Here is a 16,693-nt window from a genome sequence, read left to right on the forward strand (position 1 = left end):
TTTTAAAGTATTAATTCTTTGATAAAAATGTATTCACACAAAAGACAATTGATATGCAAACATCAACTGGGTAAGTTAAAGCCCAAACAATTTTCAATCACAGAATTGAAAATTAGGGAGTTTCATGAAAATCATTTCTGATATTATGAGCATATAAGGCTTAAGTGCAAAATGCTATGAACTTGAAGTTTCAGAGGCATCAAAAATACATTCTTCAAAAGATATGACAGAAACACACACTATATTCCAAATCTGAAACAGTGCAAGAAAACTGAATCCCTACATCTTTATCTCCTCAGCAGTGAGATCATCCCAAGTATCCCTGGTAGGATGCCCTGAAGGGGCTCCTTTAGGCATTGAGCTCAACAGACTGCTAAAAAGAAGGGTCATTTGATGAGGGACAATTTGAAAGACGTTTTGAGTTGACTGGATAAAACAGCTATCACAAGAGGAACACTGCTGCTAACACAAGTTTTATACCACCTACACTTCTGCATTCAACACTTAGATTTCAATAAAACAGAAGGTCATTTCTTTTGGGCTCAGATTTTGGATGGGAATACTACTCTCTTATATTTTTTGGTTGTGAGCCTAGCCTTTAATGTCTGAGCTATCCCTCCAGCCCAGGGGAATACTACTCTCATTCAGAGAATTCCAGATGATTCTACAATATCAAACCTATAGGATGCATTCAAGGAAAACAGAATTTAACATAAGAAAATTTTGTTTATAGATGCAGAAAATGGTGGCCAATGAAAGTGTTAAAAATGACATTTGCTAAATGTTGCTCTATTTGTGAATCCACTGTTTTTGTGACGGAGACGTTCTTGATACTAAAATGATAAAATTTGTATCTAAAATATCATTGGTATAATTGTAAATTTCCATAGTATACTGTCCATTCATCTGGATGTTCAGAGCTCATTACACTGTTTAAAATCCCAGATATTTGTAGCTACCAGCGAGTATTAGAAATTAGTTTTTTCATAGCCTCTTTAACATCCTTGTTTCTGAGGCTATAGATGATGGGGTTCAACATGGGGATCACCACTGTGTAGAATACAGACACCACCTTGTTTTGGTCTGTGGAGTAGCTGGATTTTGGCATCACATAAATGAATGTGATGGTGCCAAAGAACAGAGTGACTGCAGTGAGGTGGGAGGTGCAGGTGGAGAAGGCCTTGTGGCGGCCCTCAGAGGATCGCATCTTCAAGACTGAGACAAGGATATAGACATAAGACAGAGCAACGATAAACAGAGTGACCACAATGATGGAGCCTGAAGATACTGCTGGAATGATTTCAGAAGAAAAGTCATGAGAACAAGAAAGCTTCAAAAGTGGTGAATAGTCACAGAAAAAGTGATTAACTTTATTTGGTCCACAAAAGGACAGATTTAATGAACAGCCAGTAAATATCCAAGCATTCACACTTCCACCTAAATAGGAAGTTCCCACCAGGAGGATGCAGACTGTAGAGGACATCTGTGTGGAGTAGAGCAGCGGGGAGCAGATGGCCACATAGCGGTCATAGGCCATGGCAGCCAGCAGGAAAGACTCAGTTGTCCCAAATGTCACTACAGAACAGAGTTGAGCCACACATCCAGCCACAGGGATAAATGTTTCTTTGTTGAGAAATCCCCTCAGCATGATGGGTGTGACCGATGAGGAATACCCAATGTCTACAAAAGCCAAATGGCTGAGGAAAAGGTACATGGGGGTGTGAAGCTGAGGGCTGCCTCTGATTAGCATGATTATGCTGACATTGCCCATTAAGGTGACAGAGTAGATTATTAGAAATACAACAAATAAAATGGCACGGATTGTAGCATCTTCTGTTAGACCCATAAGAATGAACTCTGTTACTATTGTGTAGTTTCCAGGTCCCATCTATGTTAGGAATACTGCCACTGAGAAAAAAATGAGCAGCTATTAGAATTGAATATAGCATTGCTACCTACTGTTTTCATAGCAGCTATATAATATAAATGACAGAAACACAGTTTCTATATAAATTTTAGGAGGAATAGTTTCATGTACTACTTTACTATTTAGTATAAATACTAAAATAGTAAATATCAGTTGATGCACAGACAGTAAATTCAGAACTTCTTTTTTGTCTTTATAACTCACATCATTTGTGCATCATGTTGTTGGTTTACACTCACATCAGTAATAAAGACAACTGGAATGGAACAATTCATTTTATGATTTCAAGAATCCAATGTCAGTGAGATGTTTGTGAACACTCATGCGCACACACACACAATATAAAGATTCAGTCGCACAGGTACATACACACAAACAGACACTGACCTTTTAAAATTATGTGCTCAGATATAGTTATATTTTCAGTTTTTTAAAATGATTATTTTCTATTCACTGCACAAAATCATAGGTTTCATGGCAGTTTTATTCAAGTATCTCATCTACTGTGACTCTACTCACCTCAATTACCTTCTCCATGTCCTTATTCTTCTTCACATTAGTCCCCTTACTCTTCCACTGTCTATACCCATGCTATATTTGTGTGTATATGTTTTACTACTTCTTAATAACACTATATGTGAATTTACTGAACAATAGCAAGCATTACTAACAGTGTAGTTTCATATGTCTCAACTTCATCTTATTATTTTTCTTATACTGGGCACATGTACAAAATTTATTGATAAAAGTTAGCTTGTTACAGAAAATATATAAATATAATGGTATCAAAGCTGAAGTGAGCATTGTATGCCATGGATGTGACACATTATACACAAATGTCATGACTGGTTTAACCACACAAGCCATGGATAAGGATCTTACTTTGTCACTCACCATTGCTTTATTTAAAAACATATCACCTCATGAGAGTCTTAAATCCAATAATATAGTGTACATAATGCCATGTCTTGATTACAGAAGTGAGAAAGTATGAACCTGTTTTTAAAATTTCTTTATAATTTCTATTATAAAAATAATAAATAAACATCACTGTATTAACAGTAAAGGAAAGTTATTACCTGGCAGTGTCTGTTCCTGAAGGACAAACAATAGAGAACTGCTGATATGAAACAAGTCTACATTTTATGAGAAATGGTGTCTTATGGGAAATAACCCCTCGAGTACCTATCTTGCTTGTTAAAATTCCAATGAAACCCCATCAGAACTGAAAATTGCCAAGACTTGTGTTCACATAAATACCTGTTATCTAGTAGAACCTATCAACTAAGATTTGTATACTTCAAATTATAGATGAAAACTTCATAGATTGATAAACACCCTTCTCACAGTATTGGAAATGTCAAGAGCAAAGGAGGGCATAGTACAATGGAAATACTTTTAGCTGAAATTTGAAAACGTTTTGGAAACAAAGTGCTTTTTATACATCTCTAAATGGTACCAACCTTATTTTTAAATTTTGTTTTCAAATTTTAACAAGTGAGAAATTCACAGGCAACAGTAGAATATAATATTATAGTGACCCTATGTGGATATTGTTGCTTTACTCCACACCATAGTATAATGTCACATCCAGTATAGTGACATTGAATTGAGTTACAGACTATGTCCACCACCATGAAGATTGCTCATGCTGTCAATTATAATCACAGAAATATCCAATTCTCCCCTTCAGGTCTGACAATATACAATTTCTTCTCCATCTCTTAGTTTTGTCATTCAAAACATTTATCATTATCAAATACCCTTCCATAAATGCACCCAGTTGTCTTCGTTTTGAGCTGTCAAATATTCATGTGTCAGTTCCTATTTTTCTTTAATTAATGTTTACAATGACATGGTTTCTTTTTTAGATCCTACCCTATATCATTATATTTGTATCTTTCAGACATAGATCTCAGTCCTTTGTTTTTCAAAATCTACTTACACTGATTCATATTTCCAGTCCCCCATACTGGGTTAGAAAGAATGGAGAGCAAATGATATTAAGAAAGCTTGTTCTGGAGAGAAAATCCATTGTGTGACCACACAAATTTTTACTAGTACTGAAGAGATCAGTGCTGACCGATGACTCAGTGGGGAAAAGTGCTTGCCACTCAAACTAGAGTACCTGATTTCACCCCCCCCACACACACACAAAACATCAAAGGCTTGCTGGGACAGTCTGCATCCTCCTTACTGGTTCTTCTATAGAAAGATGAGAATAGACACAAACAGAATCTTCTGGAGGGGCAGACCCACCATGCAGTGTAGCAGCAGCTGGAAGACAACCACAGCACCACTATGATGAGCAAGTATGTGGTGGATAGATGGAGGAGAAAGAGATTCAGAGTGGTATGTATGCTATGAAGAGAAAGGGACCTGGAGACAACATGGTGATGAGGAACAGAATTATCTGAGAGGCCTGTGCTGCCAAATGACGCTATGGTGATGTCCAGTCTGCTGTGATATCTGGGCAATAATTGGGTCCCTGGTCCTACTGTAGCAGGGAACTGTGTCCCTTATGATAGAGACTTCTAGAAATCTGACCATTTGCCATCTTAAGGAGTGGTCTCAAAGGATAGCAAGTGTCTGTGGCCATGACCTTTCCTCAGCACAATTTATGTGCACTGTAGCACATCTGCAACCAGAAGAATCAATGATTTCTCACAGAGTATATGTTTTCATTCATTAGTTAACATTTTAGTTCATTGAAGCTTATTATTTATTTACATTTAATAAAGACTTAGAAGAAATGGGAAATTAGAGTTGAAGGAAAGAGAAAAATGTTTTAACAACATAAATGAAACATCTAATGTTGTGGGAAAACAAGTAATGATTATGCATTAAGATATACTAAATTCCTATAGTGGAATAGTGTCTCATATTTAGGTTGGCTCTTCCTTTCTCAACTAACCTAATCTAGAAATTCCCTCAAAGACATGCCCAGAAGTTTACCTCAAAGGTGATTCTAGATACTGTCCAGCTGACAATTAGTATGGACCACCATGATGTCCATTTTAACGATTTCTAAGATATAGTGAATAATATAGATCTTTTGGGGCTTTGAGAAAGAAAGCAATTTCTTCAGGTTTATGGCTATGGCTGATGCATGGAGAATCAATTAGAACAGAGTAAGTACTGATGAGGGAAACTGTTTAGGGTTGTAAGCAGAACACACACAACACATATAAACATTATTTGTATATGCACAAACTTAATAACTTGTCTCAAGTGAGATTTGATGTAATTGTGCCTGAAATTTACATACACAGACAAATAGAGAGAGGGACAATGGGGTTGGAAAGAAGTTGCAGGAAAGACAAATAGAAATAGAGCAAGAGGGGGGAAGAATGTGGGAGGGAGAGATTATATTATATTAGATCAAAAGTCCTCTTGAAGACCTCAGATATAAAGGCCTTTAGATGATTGGACTGGACCTTCTAGATCATGAAGAATTATCTGTTTTAGTCAATGAGTACTAAATACTAATTGCATCTAAAATACTATCAGAGGCTTATGTTGAACAAATCATGTGATCACCACATCCTAGTCAGGTCCAGACATAATATTAAACCTCCTAATCAAACAATTTATTGTAAAGTAAATGTGAAAAAGTTCATCTTGGAGCATGAGTCAGTGAAGATGCGTAGGAGCCGTATATTCATTATGACCACAATGTGTAAAGCTTTTGTAATATTGTAGGACAGCAGGTAGAAGAGAGATAAAGTACTTTCATGCTTCTGAAACAACAGATTGAGAAGATGATGTGGTATATTAATGAAAGGGAATAAATTGAGAATAAAAGATCATGCAGAGAAGTATAAATAAAAGTGTTAATTATTAACATTCTGTGGGAAGTCATATAACACATGTACACAACAAGTACTAGGATAAATTTGTATCATTAAAAATAAATGTTCTACGTAAAGGAAATTTAACATTTAAGGATTAATAGCTATGTGAAAGATTAAAACATAATTTAACTGGTGTGATTTTGCTTGCAGTGAAGTATGCACATATTATAAATTAATGAATTACTGTGCAACAACTTAGTTGCTAGAAATTATTTTTGAAGTCATTTAAAAAATAAATGTTCTAGTAGGCATCACAGACCTGGCAGGAATACCAATGGGGAACACTCCCCAAACAAGTAGCTAATGTTAGAGTCAGAGAACAGGACAATAATCCAACTCCTGTGGATGTAAATTGCCCTTTCAATAGATGATCCCTTTTAATAAAAACTCTCTGGCAATTTATTTTTTTTGTTTCATAAAAATCTGTATCCTGCTTCTCTTTATTTTGTTTCATAAAGTCCGTCTAATAGAAACCAGCGTGCCATTCACAATGTTGGAATCGTGCATTTTTCCTGATCTTTCCCTTACACTGCGATGCCTCTTTACATCTCTGTTAAATATTCAGAAGCCCACTGAGTCTATGATTAGACAGTGTCTTAGGGTTTTACTGCTTTGAAGAGACACCATGACTGTGGCAACTCTTATAAAGAAAGCATTTAATTGGGTGGATTGATTACAGTTTCAGAGGTTCAGTCCACTATCATCATGATGGGGAACATGCCAGTATGCAGGCAGATACAGTGCAGGAAAATTAGCTCAGAGCACATTTTGCAGGCAAGAGGAAGCCAACTTCACAGCTTCATAAAATGGCCTCTGTACTAGGCCTCCATTTAGAGACACCCCTGACACATGTATGGCCTCAGTGACTTTATTCCATAACTACTTTCTTCTATCCTTAACTCTAAAACTGGGACCATGTTGCTGATATAGCCAAGCTCTTCTAGCTAGGGCTGGAACATGGACTTCTCATCCAGCTTTCTGTCTTTCACTCTCTAGACATGGCTGTCCTGAAACTTTCTCTGTAGACCAGACTGGTCTCAAACTCAGATCAAACAGCCTCCTGAGTGCTGGGAATAAAGGTGTGTCCCACCATACCCAGGTCTAGCTTTTCGTTAGTTTCTTCCCACAAGTTGGAAACTTACCTGGGTGCGATCTTGCCCTCAGGTCACCACCCCTTTTATTCCATTTCTTAATCCGTTTATCTATTCAACTCAGCACTTAGCTGACTTTTCCTTTCCGGTGCTCTTTTTCTCCTCAAAACGTACATTTTGTAATTTACGCTGCTCAGCTTGCTCCTTTTCAGTATAAATCTTCACTAGAGTTACCACTAAAAACCACATGACAGAGTCTATACTAGGTTGTTTTGGCATTTCTTCTACCAAAAGAAGTAATCCAAAACTCTTCACATTAGCCTAAGGCAGACTCTTTGGACTAGGGTAAAAAGCAACTACTTTTTTCCCAAAATATCTCAAGAGCAATCTGTAGGACACATACTAACATTCTTCTCCTCTGTAACTTCTTGACTAACACCCATAGTTCATCAAATCACATTTAATGCCACTGTCTTCCATGCTTTTGCTATTATGGACAATTAAGCAATGCTTAAAGCATCCCATTGCTTTCATAACTCAAAGTACCAAATTCTAAATTCTTCCAAACAAACACATGGTCCAGCCTATGACAAAAATATTCCATTCCCACATTGACACACATCCCCCACAAAGCCATAACCAATCCAACAAAGCCTGACCTCATAATAGCACCTTTCTCTATGGGATTATAGGGACCATTTACATTTAAACTACCACACCAAGCAAACTTTCCATTATCTATTTTAATATTTAATTTTCTTAATTTATTTAAACTTAATGTGCATTAAAGCCAATACTAAAAGTATGTGAAAATTGGAAAGTAGAGGAGGAGGACAACATTTTAACTATCAATACAAAATTTTGAGCACCGCAAAAACAAGACATGAGTATGCAACACAAGCACATTGAGGATTAGGAGGGCTGATCATCAGATAATCATATTCTTGGTTTAGTTTAGAGTTTATGTCAGTCTTTCTGAAATGCTCAACAATGTACAGATTGGTAGATACAAACTAATCAGAGAATTATGTAGCCTCATATGAAAGGAAGAGTGCATTGTGGCTAGTAGAGGGTCTTGAGGCAGCAAACAATATGGACTAGTTGAAGGTTTTGAAATAATAGCAAAGGATTAATTGCTATAATTCACATGTTTGTATATTCAGAAAAAACATCATGAGCAATGAGAAGCAACCTGTATGACTTAAGAATTAGTGTAGATATTTGACAAAGCTTCCAAAACACACAATGGACAAAAGACAGCATCTTTAACAAATAGTACTGGGAAAATGAGATATCCACATGAAAAAGAAAGAAGTTATACCCATATCTATCATTTGTACAAACTCCAAATGAAAGAGAATCCTCAATGTGAAACTCTGAATCTACTAGAAGAAAACATGGTATATAGGTATTGGAAATGACTTTCTAAATAGGACTCCATTTTCCTATTTAGAAATTTAGAAATTCTGAATTAATGCCAATTATTGGTAAGTAGGGTTTCATAAGTTAAAAAGATTCTGTACAGAAAATGAAATCAACAGTTACATGCAGAGGGAGCCCAGAAAGTAGGAGAAAATCTTTGTTAACTATACATATGATAGAGGATTAATAACTAAATACAGAAAGAATTAAAAATACAAAAATCAAGAAAACAAATAACCCAACCCAAAAATTTGGAAGATTAAAAAAGCATATAATTTTTTTAACTTCATGATTTGTGATTTATACATAAACCAATTTAGCATGGGTGGAATAGAAATTAAAAGTTAGTGAGCAGTGGCATCAGTTAGGCTTCTCCAGAGAAATGTGCATATAGACATAATAGACACATATGTATATGTATATAGATGTATATACAGACACACTCATACATAACAGACTTTTATGGGATTGCCCCATAAAATTCACAGACACATGGATAAACAGGGAGATGGAATGGGAGAGGAACACACACACACACACACACACATACACATATGTCATCACATACTGTGTGTATGTTCAATTTTCTCATGAATTTGCATGACTAGTCACTTAAAATCCACAGGGTAGGTGAAAACCTGAATATTTACTACCAAACTACAAGTCTAGTTAAATATCATATCATGTATTTCAACTATTAATACCCAGTTTCCTTTTTTCCCAGTTTCCTTTTGATATTATATCTAAGATATATCATTACTATATAGCATGTGACAAAATAACAGATTAAAGACATCTCTAGAAAAATGTTTTCTTACTAAGCTATCTCTTCAGAGCTCTCTTAATCTCATTGTTCCCGAGGCTGTAGATGAGAGGGTTCAACATGAGGATCACGACTGTGTAGAACAACGATACTACCTTGTTCTGATCTGTGGAGTAGCTGGACTTGGGCATCACATAAATGAATGTGACAGTCCCATAGAACAGAATGACTGCAGTGAGGTGGGAGGTGCAGGTAGAAAAGGCCTTGTGGCTGCCCTCAGAAGAGCGCATCTTAAGGCTGGTGATGAGGATGTAGGTGTAAGAGACAACTATGGCAAACACTGTAATCACAATGATGGAGTCAGCAGATAATGAATCAAGAACTACGAGGATGCTGTTATCGGAACAGGAAAGTTCAACTAAAGGAGTAAAATCACAGAAAAAGTATTGACTCTATTTGGTCCACAGAAGGAAAAATAAAAGAAGGAAATGGGCCTGGCATTGGTGGTGCACGCCTTTAATCCCAGGGAGGCAGAGGCAGGCAGATTTCTGTGAGTTCGAGGCCAGCCTAGTCTACAAGAGCAAGGTCCAGAACAGCCTCCAAAACAATACAGAGAAACCCTGTCTCAAAACACCAAAAAAGAAGAAGGAAATGGTGAAGGAACAAGCATTAAGAAAACCACCAATAGAAGATCCTATAAGCAACTGCATAGAGACTTGTGTGTACATCTTCATGGAATAAAGCAGTGGGTTGCAGACTGCCACAAAACGTTCATAAACCATGACAGCCAGAATGATGAACTCGGTTGATCCAATGACAGAAGCTGTGCCTAGCTGAATGGCCCATCCAAGGTAGGAAATGGTGGTTCTCTCCACCAGAAAGTTGCCAAGCATATTGGGTGTAACTGAAGATGAGAAACTTAGGTCAACAGAAGCCAAGTGACTCAGAAAAAAGTACATGGGGTGATAGATTTGGGATGAGACTCTGATGAGGAGGATAGTGCTGAGGTTCCAGGTAGATGCACAGGATGATGGTGAAAAAGACGACTCTGAGAACTGGGTCATCTGTCAATCTCAATAAAATGAATTCTGTCACTGCAGCGTGGTTCCCATCCTCCAACAGAGCCATGGGAGAGTGTAGTTGCTGCCACATTAAGGCTGAATGGAGACATTACAGGAAGGGATTTATAAATATGTGGTTGCAGTTTCAGTAACACGTAGACAAAAGTTATTACAAACAAATTTGGTCTTCAAAATATGTAATTGGGGTCTTAAAGTGAAGTCTCAGTATTTGCAAATTCATGTGCATTGATGATTTAATTAATTTCAAAGCAAAATGCTAGAAATTTCCTTCAAATAATGTATCTTTCATTTTCATTTATGTATATAATAAAATATACCTATGTGCATTTAAAAGTAAATTTGTAAATGGTGAGACTTATGAAAATAACAAAGCAGTATCCTATGTTCAAGAAAGGATTCAACTTTACAAATGCAAAATTACATAATGAAGACTTTAATAATTTCTGATCTTTAAGAATCCTTTCCATGTTTGTGCACACCTTTTCATATGGACACACATATTCATTTCCCTTAGACAAATTCGTAAGAATGGAATTTTTGGATGAGATGGTAGGTGAATATTTAACATTATCAAGAACTTCTGAGACAATCCACTCAAGTGGCTCTGGTACAGTTTTATACTCCTGTCTGTAGTACATGAGCTGTTCCATATCTTTTACCAAAAGGTGGTAATTTCAGCCTCTGAAATTTTTCCCCTCTAATCACCTAGTAACCCTGTAGCAGCATCACACTGTGGCTACAGTTCATTTCTCTCATGATAAATGACACTAAACCCCTGCCTTGGTGAAGAATGTATTCAAGGGCCGGAGAGATGACTCAGTGGTTAAAAGCACTGGCTACTCTTCTAAAGGACCTGGGTTCAATTCTCAGCACCAACATGGCAGCTCAAAACTGTCTGTCCTGTTCCAGTGGACTGGACACCCTCAGACAGACATACATGCAGGCAAAAAAAACAATGAATGTAAAAAAAATTAAAAGGGGGCTGCTGGAAAGATGGCTCAGAACTCTTGACTGCTCTTCTAGAGGACCTGGGTTAAATTCCCAGTACCCACATGGCAGCTCACACCTGACTGTAACTCCAGTTCCAGGGGACATGACATCCAGGGCAAAACACATAAAATCATAGGATAGAAGACAGATCAGGCACCAGAGTGACCTTGAGTGATCTAAAGGGATAACACCAATTGGCAAGCTAAGCAATAGTGGAGAGACCACCTCGAATGCCCATTCCTGATAATGAACTTGATGTCTATAACCATCCGGGAGCCTTCATCCTGTGACTGATGGAAGCAGAGGCAAACACACAATTAATCACTGAACTGAACCCAAGGAACCCAGTGACAGAGAGAGAGGAGTGATGAGCAAATCGTCAAAGAATGGGCTGGCAAAACCAGCAGAGACAGCTGATCTGAACAGGGGAGAGCTCTTGGATCCCAGACTGACAGTGAGGAGGCCAGTATGGGACTGATCTGGACCCCCCAAATGTGAGTGTCAGCGAGAAGGCCTGGGCAACCTATGGGGCCCTGAGCTGTGGATCAGTGTCTATCCCTGATATACAAACAGTCTTCGTGTGCCTATAGCACAAAGAGGGATGCTTTCTCAGCCTGGACTCTTAGGGGAGTGCCTGGACCCTACCCAGAGTAAAATGACAGACTCTGATATCCTTTATGTGGAAGGATTTGGCAATAGGGTGGGAGGGTGGGGGAAAAGGGAGTGGGGGAGGAGGGGAGGGAGAGGGAACTGGGATTGACATGTAAAACAAGCCATTTACAATAAAAAATTGAAAAAAAATTTAAAAAATGATCCTTTCCAATATTAGCTGTAAATAAAAGATAACCATGCTACAATCCACAGACTCAGAGATGCTAAGTAACAGGGATGGCGCAAGACAGGATGCATTAATCTCCCTAGGAAGGGGACTAGTATAGATTTCAAAGATGAACTGTAGGCTGGTGGGGACGGTTATAGGAGATAGCAGATATGGAGTGAGGCAGGTCGAGGGAGAGAGTATTGGGAGAGACAACTGGAATTGGGTGGGGGCACTTAATGGGTGAGGTAGAATCTTACTGCAAAGGAAGCTTCCAGGAATCTATAAGGGCAACCCTGGCTAAGACTCTTAGCAATGGTGGACATGGAGCCTGAACAGGCCATCTTTTGAAAGAAGGAAAGGCTTTTAGTTGATAGATAGGACCACAAACCCAGCCACAACACCTTCACCTGCAATTTGTCCTGGATACAAGATGTAAGGGGTAAAGATGGCGCAGAACTTTTGGGAGTGGTCAATGAATGATAACTTGAGACCCATGTTATGAGAGGGAGTCAATACCTGATACTGCCTGGAGAGTCAGGAACCAGAATATGGATACCCAAGAGACCTAGGACAGAACCAAAGGACAATTATATGATTCCTAATGATACTCTGCTATACTTTTAGACTCGAGTGTAGCATAATCATTACCAGAGAGGCTTCATCCATAAACTCATGGGAGAAGATGCAGAGACCCACAGCCAAATGTTAGGGAACTAGAGGAATCGTGATCAAGAGAAAAAGGAAAATTTTAGGAGCCAGAGAGGTCAAGGACATCACAAGAAAATCCACAGAATCTACAAACCAGGACTCATAGTTAGTTGTTCATATAAGATGAACTGACAATCACGGAGCCTGTATGAGTCTGCACTAGGTCCTCTACATATATGTTACGGTTGTGTAGCTTGGTTTTCTTGCATGACTCCTAACAGTGGAAATATGGGCTGTCTCTGACCCCTTTGTCTGCTTTTGGGACCCTTTTCTTCCTACTGGGTTGCCTCATCCAGCTTTAATGAGGGGATATACCTATTCTTATTGCAACTTGATAATGCCATGTTTGGTTGATGTCCCTACAAGGCCTAACCTTTTCTTAGGGGAAATGGAGGAGGAATGGATCTGGTGGAAAGGAGAGTTCAGCCGGTGGTGGGGGGGGGTGACTTGAAGGAAATGACCAAGGGAACACTGTAGTAAAGATGTAATTACCTGAACATGATTTAGAAATTCTATGGTGCCCTACTGCCATTTCCATGGAATAATATTAGTATTCTTACTGATTCAGTTTTATAGTTGATACAATGATTTGGAAATGTTAAGTAACTCAATGTTACATAAGAATCACTAGAATGAGGACATGAATTACAGACAATGTGAATTCAGTCTACTCTTATTACACTGTTTGAAGAGTGACAATAAAATGAAGAGCCTATAAGTCTACTCTTATTACACTGCCTTTGAAGAATGACACTGAAGTGAAGAGCCCCTCAGTACAAGTGGGAGATCCATGGTTAGGGACATGTGTTATCTGTACTATCAGTTACCTGATTGCCATAAGGACAATTTTTACTGTGAGAGATAAAATTTCTTGCAAGAACTAGGAAAAATAAAAAAGAATAGTTTGTTCCTTGTTCTCATGCCTCCTTCCTCTCAGCTTCCTACAGTATTGGCACAGCTATATAAATGAGGGCACCATGGCTTTCTATGATTCTGCTTCTTTTCCTGTTCCTAGACTGTTCCCATTAACTCTTGATATCATCTACTATAAGCATCTCTTCTAGACTTTCGTGCTTAAAATCTTTCTCTCCAAAGCAGTTATGTAGATTTGTAATGCCATGAACTACTGTGACCCTATTTAGGCTAGTGACAAAGTGTGACGGAAAGGCAACATCCTGTTCTTGAGAATCCTGAATTCATGATCACACTTCAAACATCAAAGGCTTTAGGAGCTGAGTCAGGTTCACTGTATATTATTAACAACATCTCCTCTGGCACATCTAGAGGAGAGTCATCAGAGGGAATGTTTCCCTATGCTAAAGCCATCTCATTCATAGCTCTAAGAAAGTGAAACTAGAGGCAGCCGGCAATAATTTGTTTAAGGGAAGCAAGAAGAGCAGGTAGCAATAGACTGCTGAGGTCATGCCCAAAATTATGCAGTGAACTATCTATTGGCCTTGCCAAAAACGTACTAAATTCCCCATGACCTTGCCACAAGGAGAACTTACTTATGCTATTCTCAGGCCTGGTCCCCCCAAATAAGTCACATGGCTCCCAGAAAATCAATAAGCAAATTCTGTATTTCCATGAGATATTTGCCATGAAATTACCAACTTATGTGAAAGGTAGTGAATTTATTAGCATTTTTTGTTGAGTTTTATGCTTACAAGCCATTAGAGACCATGTGGGTTCTCTCTCTTCTACTTGTATGTATAAATAATAAAACCTTGAGAGCTAAGTTCTATGCTTAATTATTTACAAGAATTAGACTATGAAAATATAAGTAGATTCAGTTAAATTTTTTTACTATAGCTAAACAGTTTATAAATATAGATACTTTTTCAAAGAACAAAGTATTCTCCAATGGTAGAGGGAAGTAAGTGCACTCACCTTTTGAAATAAGGATTCATTTTAAAGTAGAAAGTCAAGACAGATATAACATGTTTTTATAGTCAAATAGTTGTCTTCCACAATCACTGTTTACCATTGAGAGTAAGTCTCTGAGTATCTGGGGATTCAAATATGAATCCAAATCCCCAGGGACCATTATCTCAGGTGAAAATGAGCCATTCATTACACATGGACACAAATTTCAAGGAGTTAATCAGGATTTTTTGTTTTTATGTGAGAATTGGTTCACTTTCATTTGACAATTATTGGAAATATATATCCTAATATGTGTTGCTTCAAGCAATGTTGATTTTAGGTAAATTTATCTTTCAAGTTAATTAATACTGAGATAAAATATAGAACTTTGACTTCTTTCATTCAATATCATCATTTGTGCAAGTACTCTGTAGTGAATGATGTAATACACTTCCTTAGTTACCTTGAGAAATATAGGAAAAGAGGAGATGTAAAGTTGATTTTTAAAATACAGTTATTTAAGAAATTTTCACAGTCAAAATTATAAAATATTGTTATATAGAAAACTGTGAATAAAATCAACACATGGCTGGTCCCTAGCTAAGAACTGACATTTTATAATTCCTGCCTCAAGCATGTTTTAGCTTCTACTCTTTGGTGAAGGTTGAAACAGTGTTCTTCAGTTTGAAGACCCAGTCTGACTCCTGCTAATCTTAATTTTATCAGTTGTTCACTCTATCTTTTATTCCACTTTGATATAGTATTTTAGCACTGAGCACTAACCAACTTTCAAAACTGTACTGCCCAAGCTCTCTTGTTCATTGTCCAGTTCCCTGAGTGTATCAGGGACCACGAAAGAACATCTGACCCCGTGTTAATAGATCCTTCTTCCAGAGAGTCAAGGGATATTAGGCAGGCTGTTCCTCTGCAGTCTTAAATCCCAAAATGAAGGTACTCTTCTAAGAGAAGTATCTGCTTTAAGTGGTGGCAGATATGGTGAACTTTTCAGTTATGAAGCTCTATATTAAGCCTTTTTTTTCATTTTCTGTTATTGCATACATTTCAGCTGTCCATTACCTTTTCTGTGAAAGTTGTCTATGCTGATTAAGTTTTATATCCTAAATCATAGTGTTTCTCTTGTATAGTATCATTGGTTTTTCTGTTTAGTATAAAGGGTTTCCATTTGGTAGGTCAATATATTTTCTTGGTGTTTCGCAGAGATAATTAAGTCTTGTCTAGTTATTTACTAAATTAGTCCTGATCTACCACCTGTTCTTGATTATATTAGTTCTAAGTTAGGGTTTTGTCCTAACAATAAAAATTTCTTTAGTTTACAACTTGCTTTTCAATGGCTTATCTCAATAATCAATCATCTATATCTCATCATAAATGATTAATATAAATAGATTTAAAATTTGAAAAATGTACGACAACCTAGGAAAACGATTCAGGATGCAAGTTGGAAAAGTCTAAGATTATAAAAACTTAAATAACATATGAACATATAAGAAAGTAATTTAACATATGTAACTCCAAGTTATAAAAGACTGATGATATAAAAACTCTAATAAGTTGCGAAGGTTTGAGGAAGTGCCTTAATGTATGCAAATTAAAATTGTAAATGTCTGAAAATGATTTGAAATGTATAAAAAATCAGTTAAAAAGTTTCAGAATTCTTTCTCCCTCACTATGCTATTGTTATATTAAGACTTCAGGTTTGGAGTTTTACCATTAACGAATGGAGTTATGATGAGATATTAATCTATCACTGGTAGAATACTGACTACTTTTATCATAGTCACAAGCTCAAACTTAATAATTGTCTTTGGTTGTCTTGTAAATAATCATTTAAAAGTGCATTCTCAATATTCTGAAAACATTTCTGATATATACATGTATATACATATATATGTATGTATATAAATATATATATATATGGTTTTTTAAACACCAAATCATTTTTCAGTTCCAAAGCTCTTGCTGTGACTCAAATGTATGAGTCTACTTCAGCTACCCATAGTGTTTACATGTGTCACTTGTATCCTATTCTCATCGGGGATTTCATCATGAAAGAACTTTGGATTTTGTCAAAGGTCATTTTTATGTATTTAGATTATCATGCATTTGTTTCCTTATGTTTGTTTATATGATGTATTATATTTATTGAATT

The 16,693-nt window shown here is 37.0% G+C and overlaps 1 protein-coding gene and 1 pseudogene across 1 annotated transcript; both read right to left on the reverse strand.

Annotated features, from left to right (window-relative positions):
- Positions 1-955: 955 nt before the first annotated feature.
- On the reverse strand, positions 956-1,894 carry LOC101844398 (olfactory receptor 480). The gene has a single exon (XM_013117496.2). The coding sequence runs from the start codon at positions 1,886-1,888 to the stop codon at positions 956-958; it is 933 nt and encodes a 310-aa protein (XP_012972950.1). The 5' UTR covers positions 1,889-1,894.
- Positions 1,895-9,092: 7,198 nt separating this feature from the next.
- Positions 9,093-10,185, reverse strand: LOC101825149 (annotated as a pseudogene).
- Between the last annotated feature and the right edge of the window lie 6,508 nt (positions 10,186-16,693).

This window comes from Mesocricetus auratus, unplaced genomic scaffold, assembly GCF_017639785.1.
Source record: "Mesocricetus auratus isolate SY011 unplaced genomic scaffold, BCM_Maur_2.0 Super-Scaffold_4256, whole genome shotgun sequence".
Classification (NCBI taxonomy): domain Eukaryota; kingdom Metazoa; phylum Chordata; class Mammalia; order Rodentia; family Cricetidae; genus Mesocricetus; species Mesocricetus auratus.

What these genes read in the sequence shown, in the direction of transcription:
- LOC101844398 (XM_013117496.2), bottom strand. Translation starts at nt 1,888, where the DNA reads ATGGGACCTGGAAACTACACAATAGTAACAGAGTTCATTCTTATGGGT.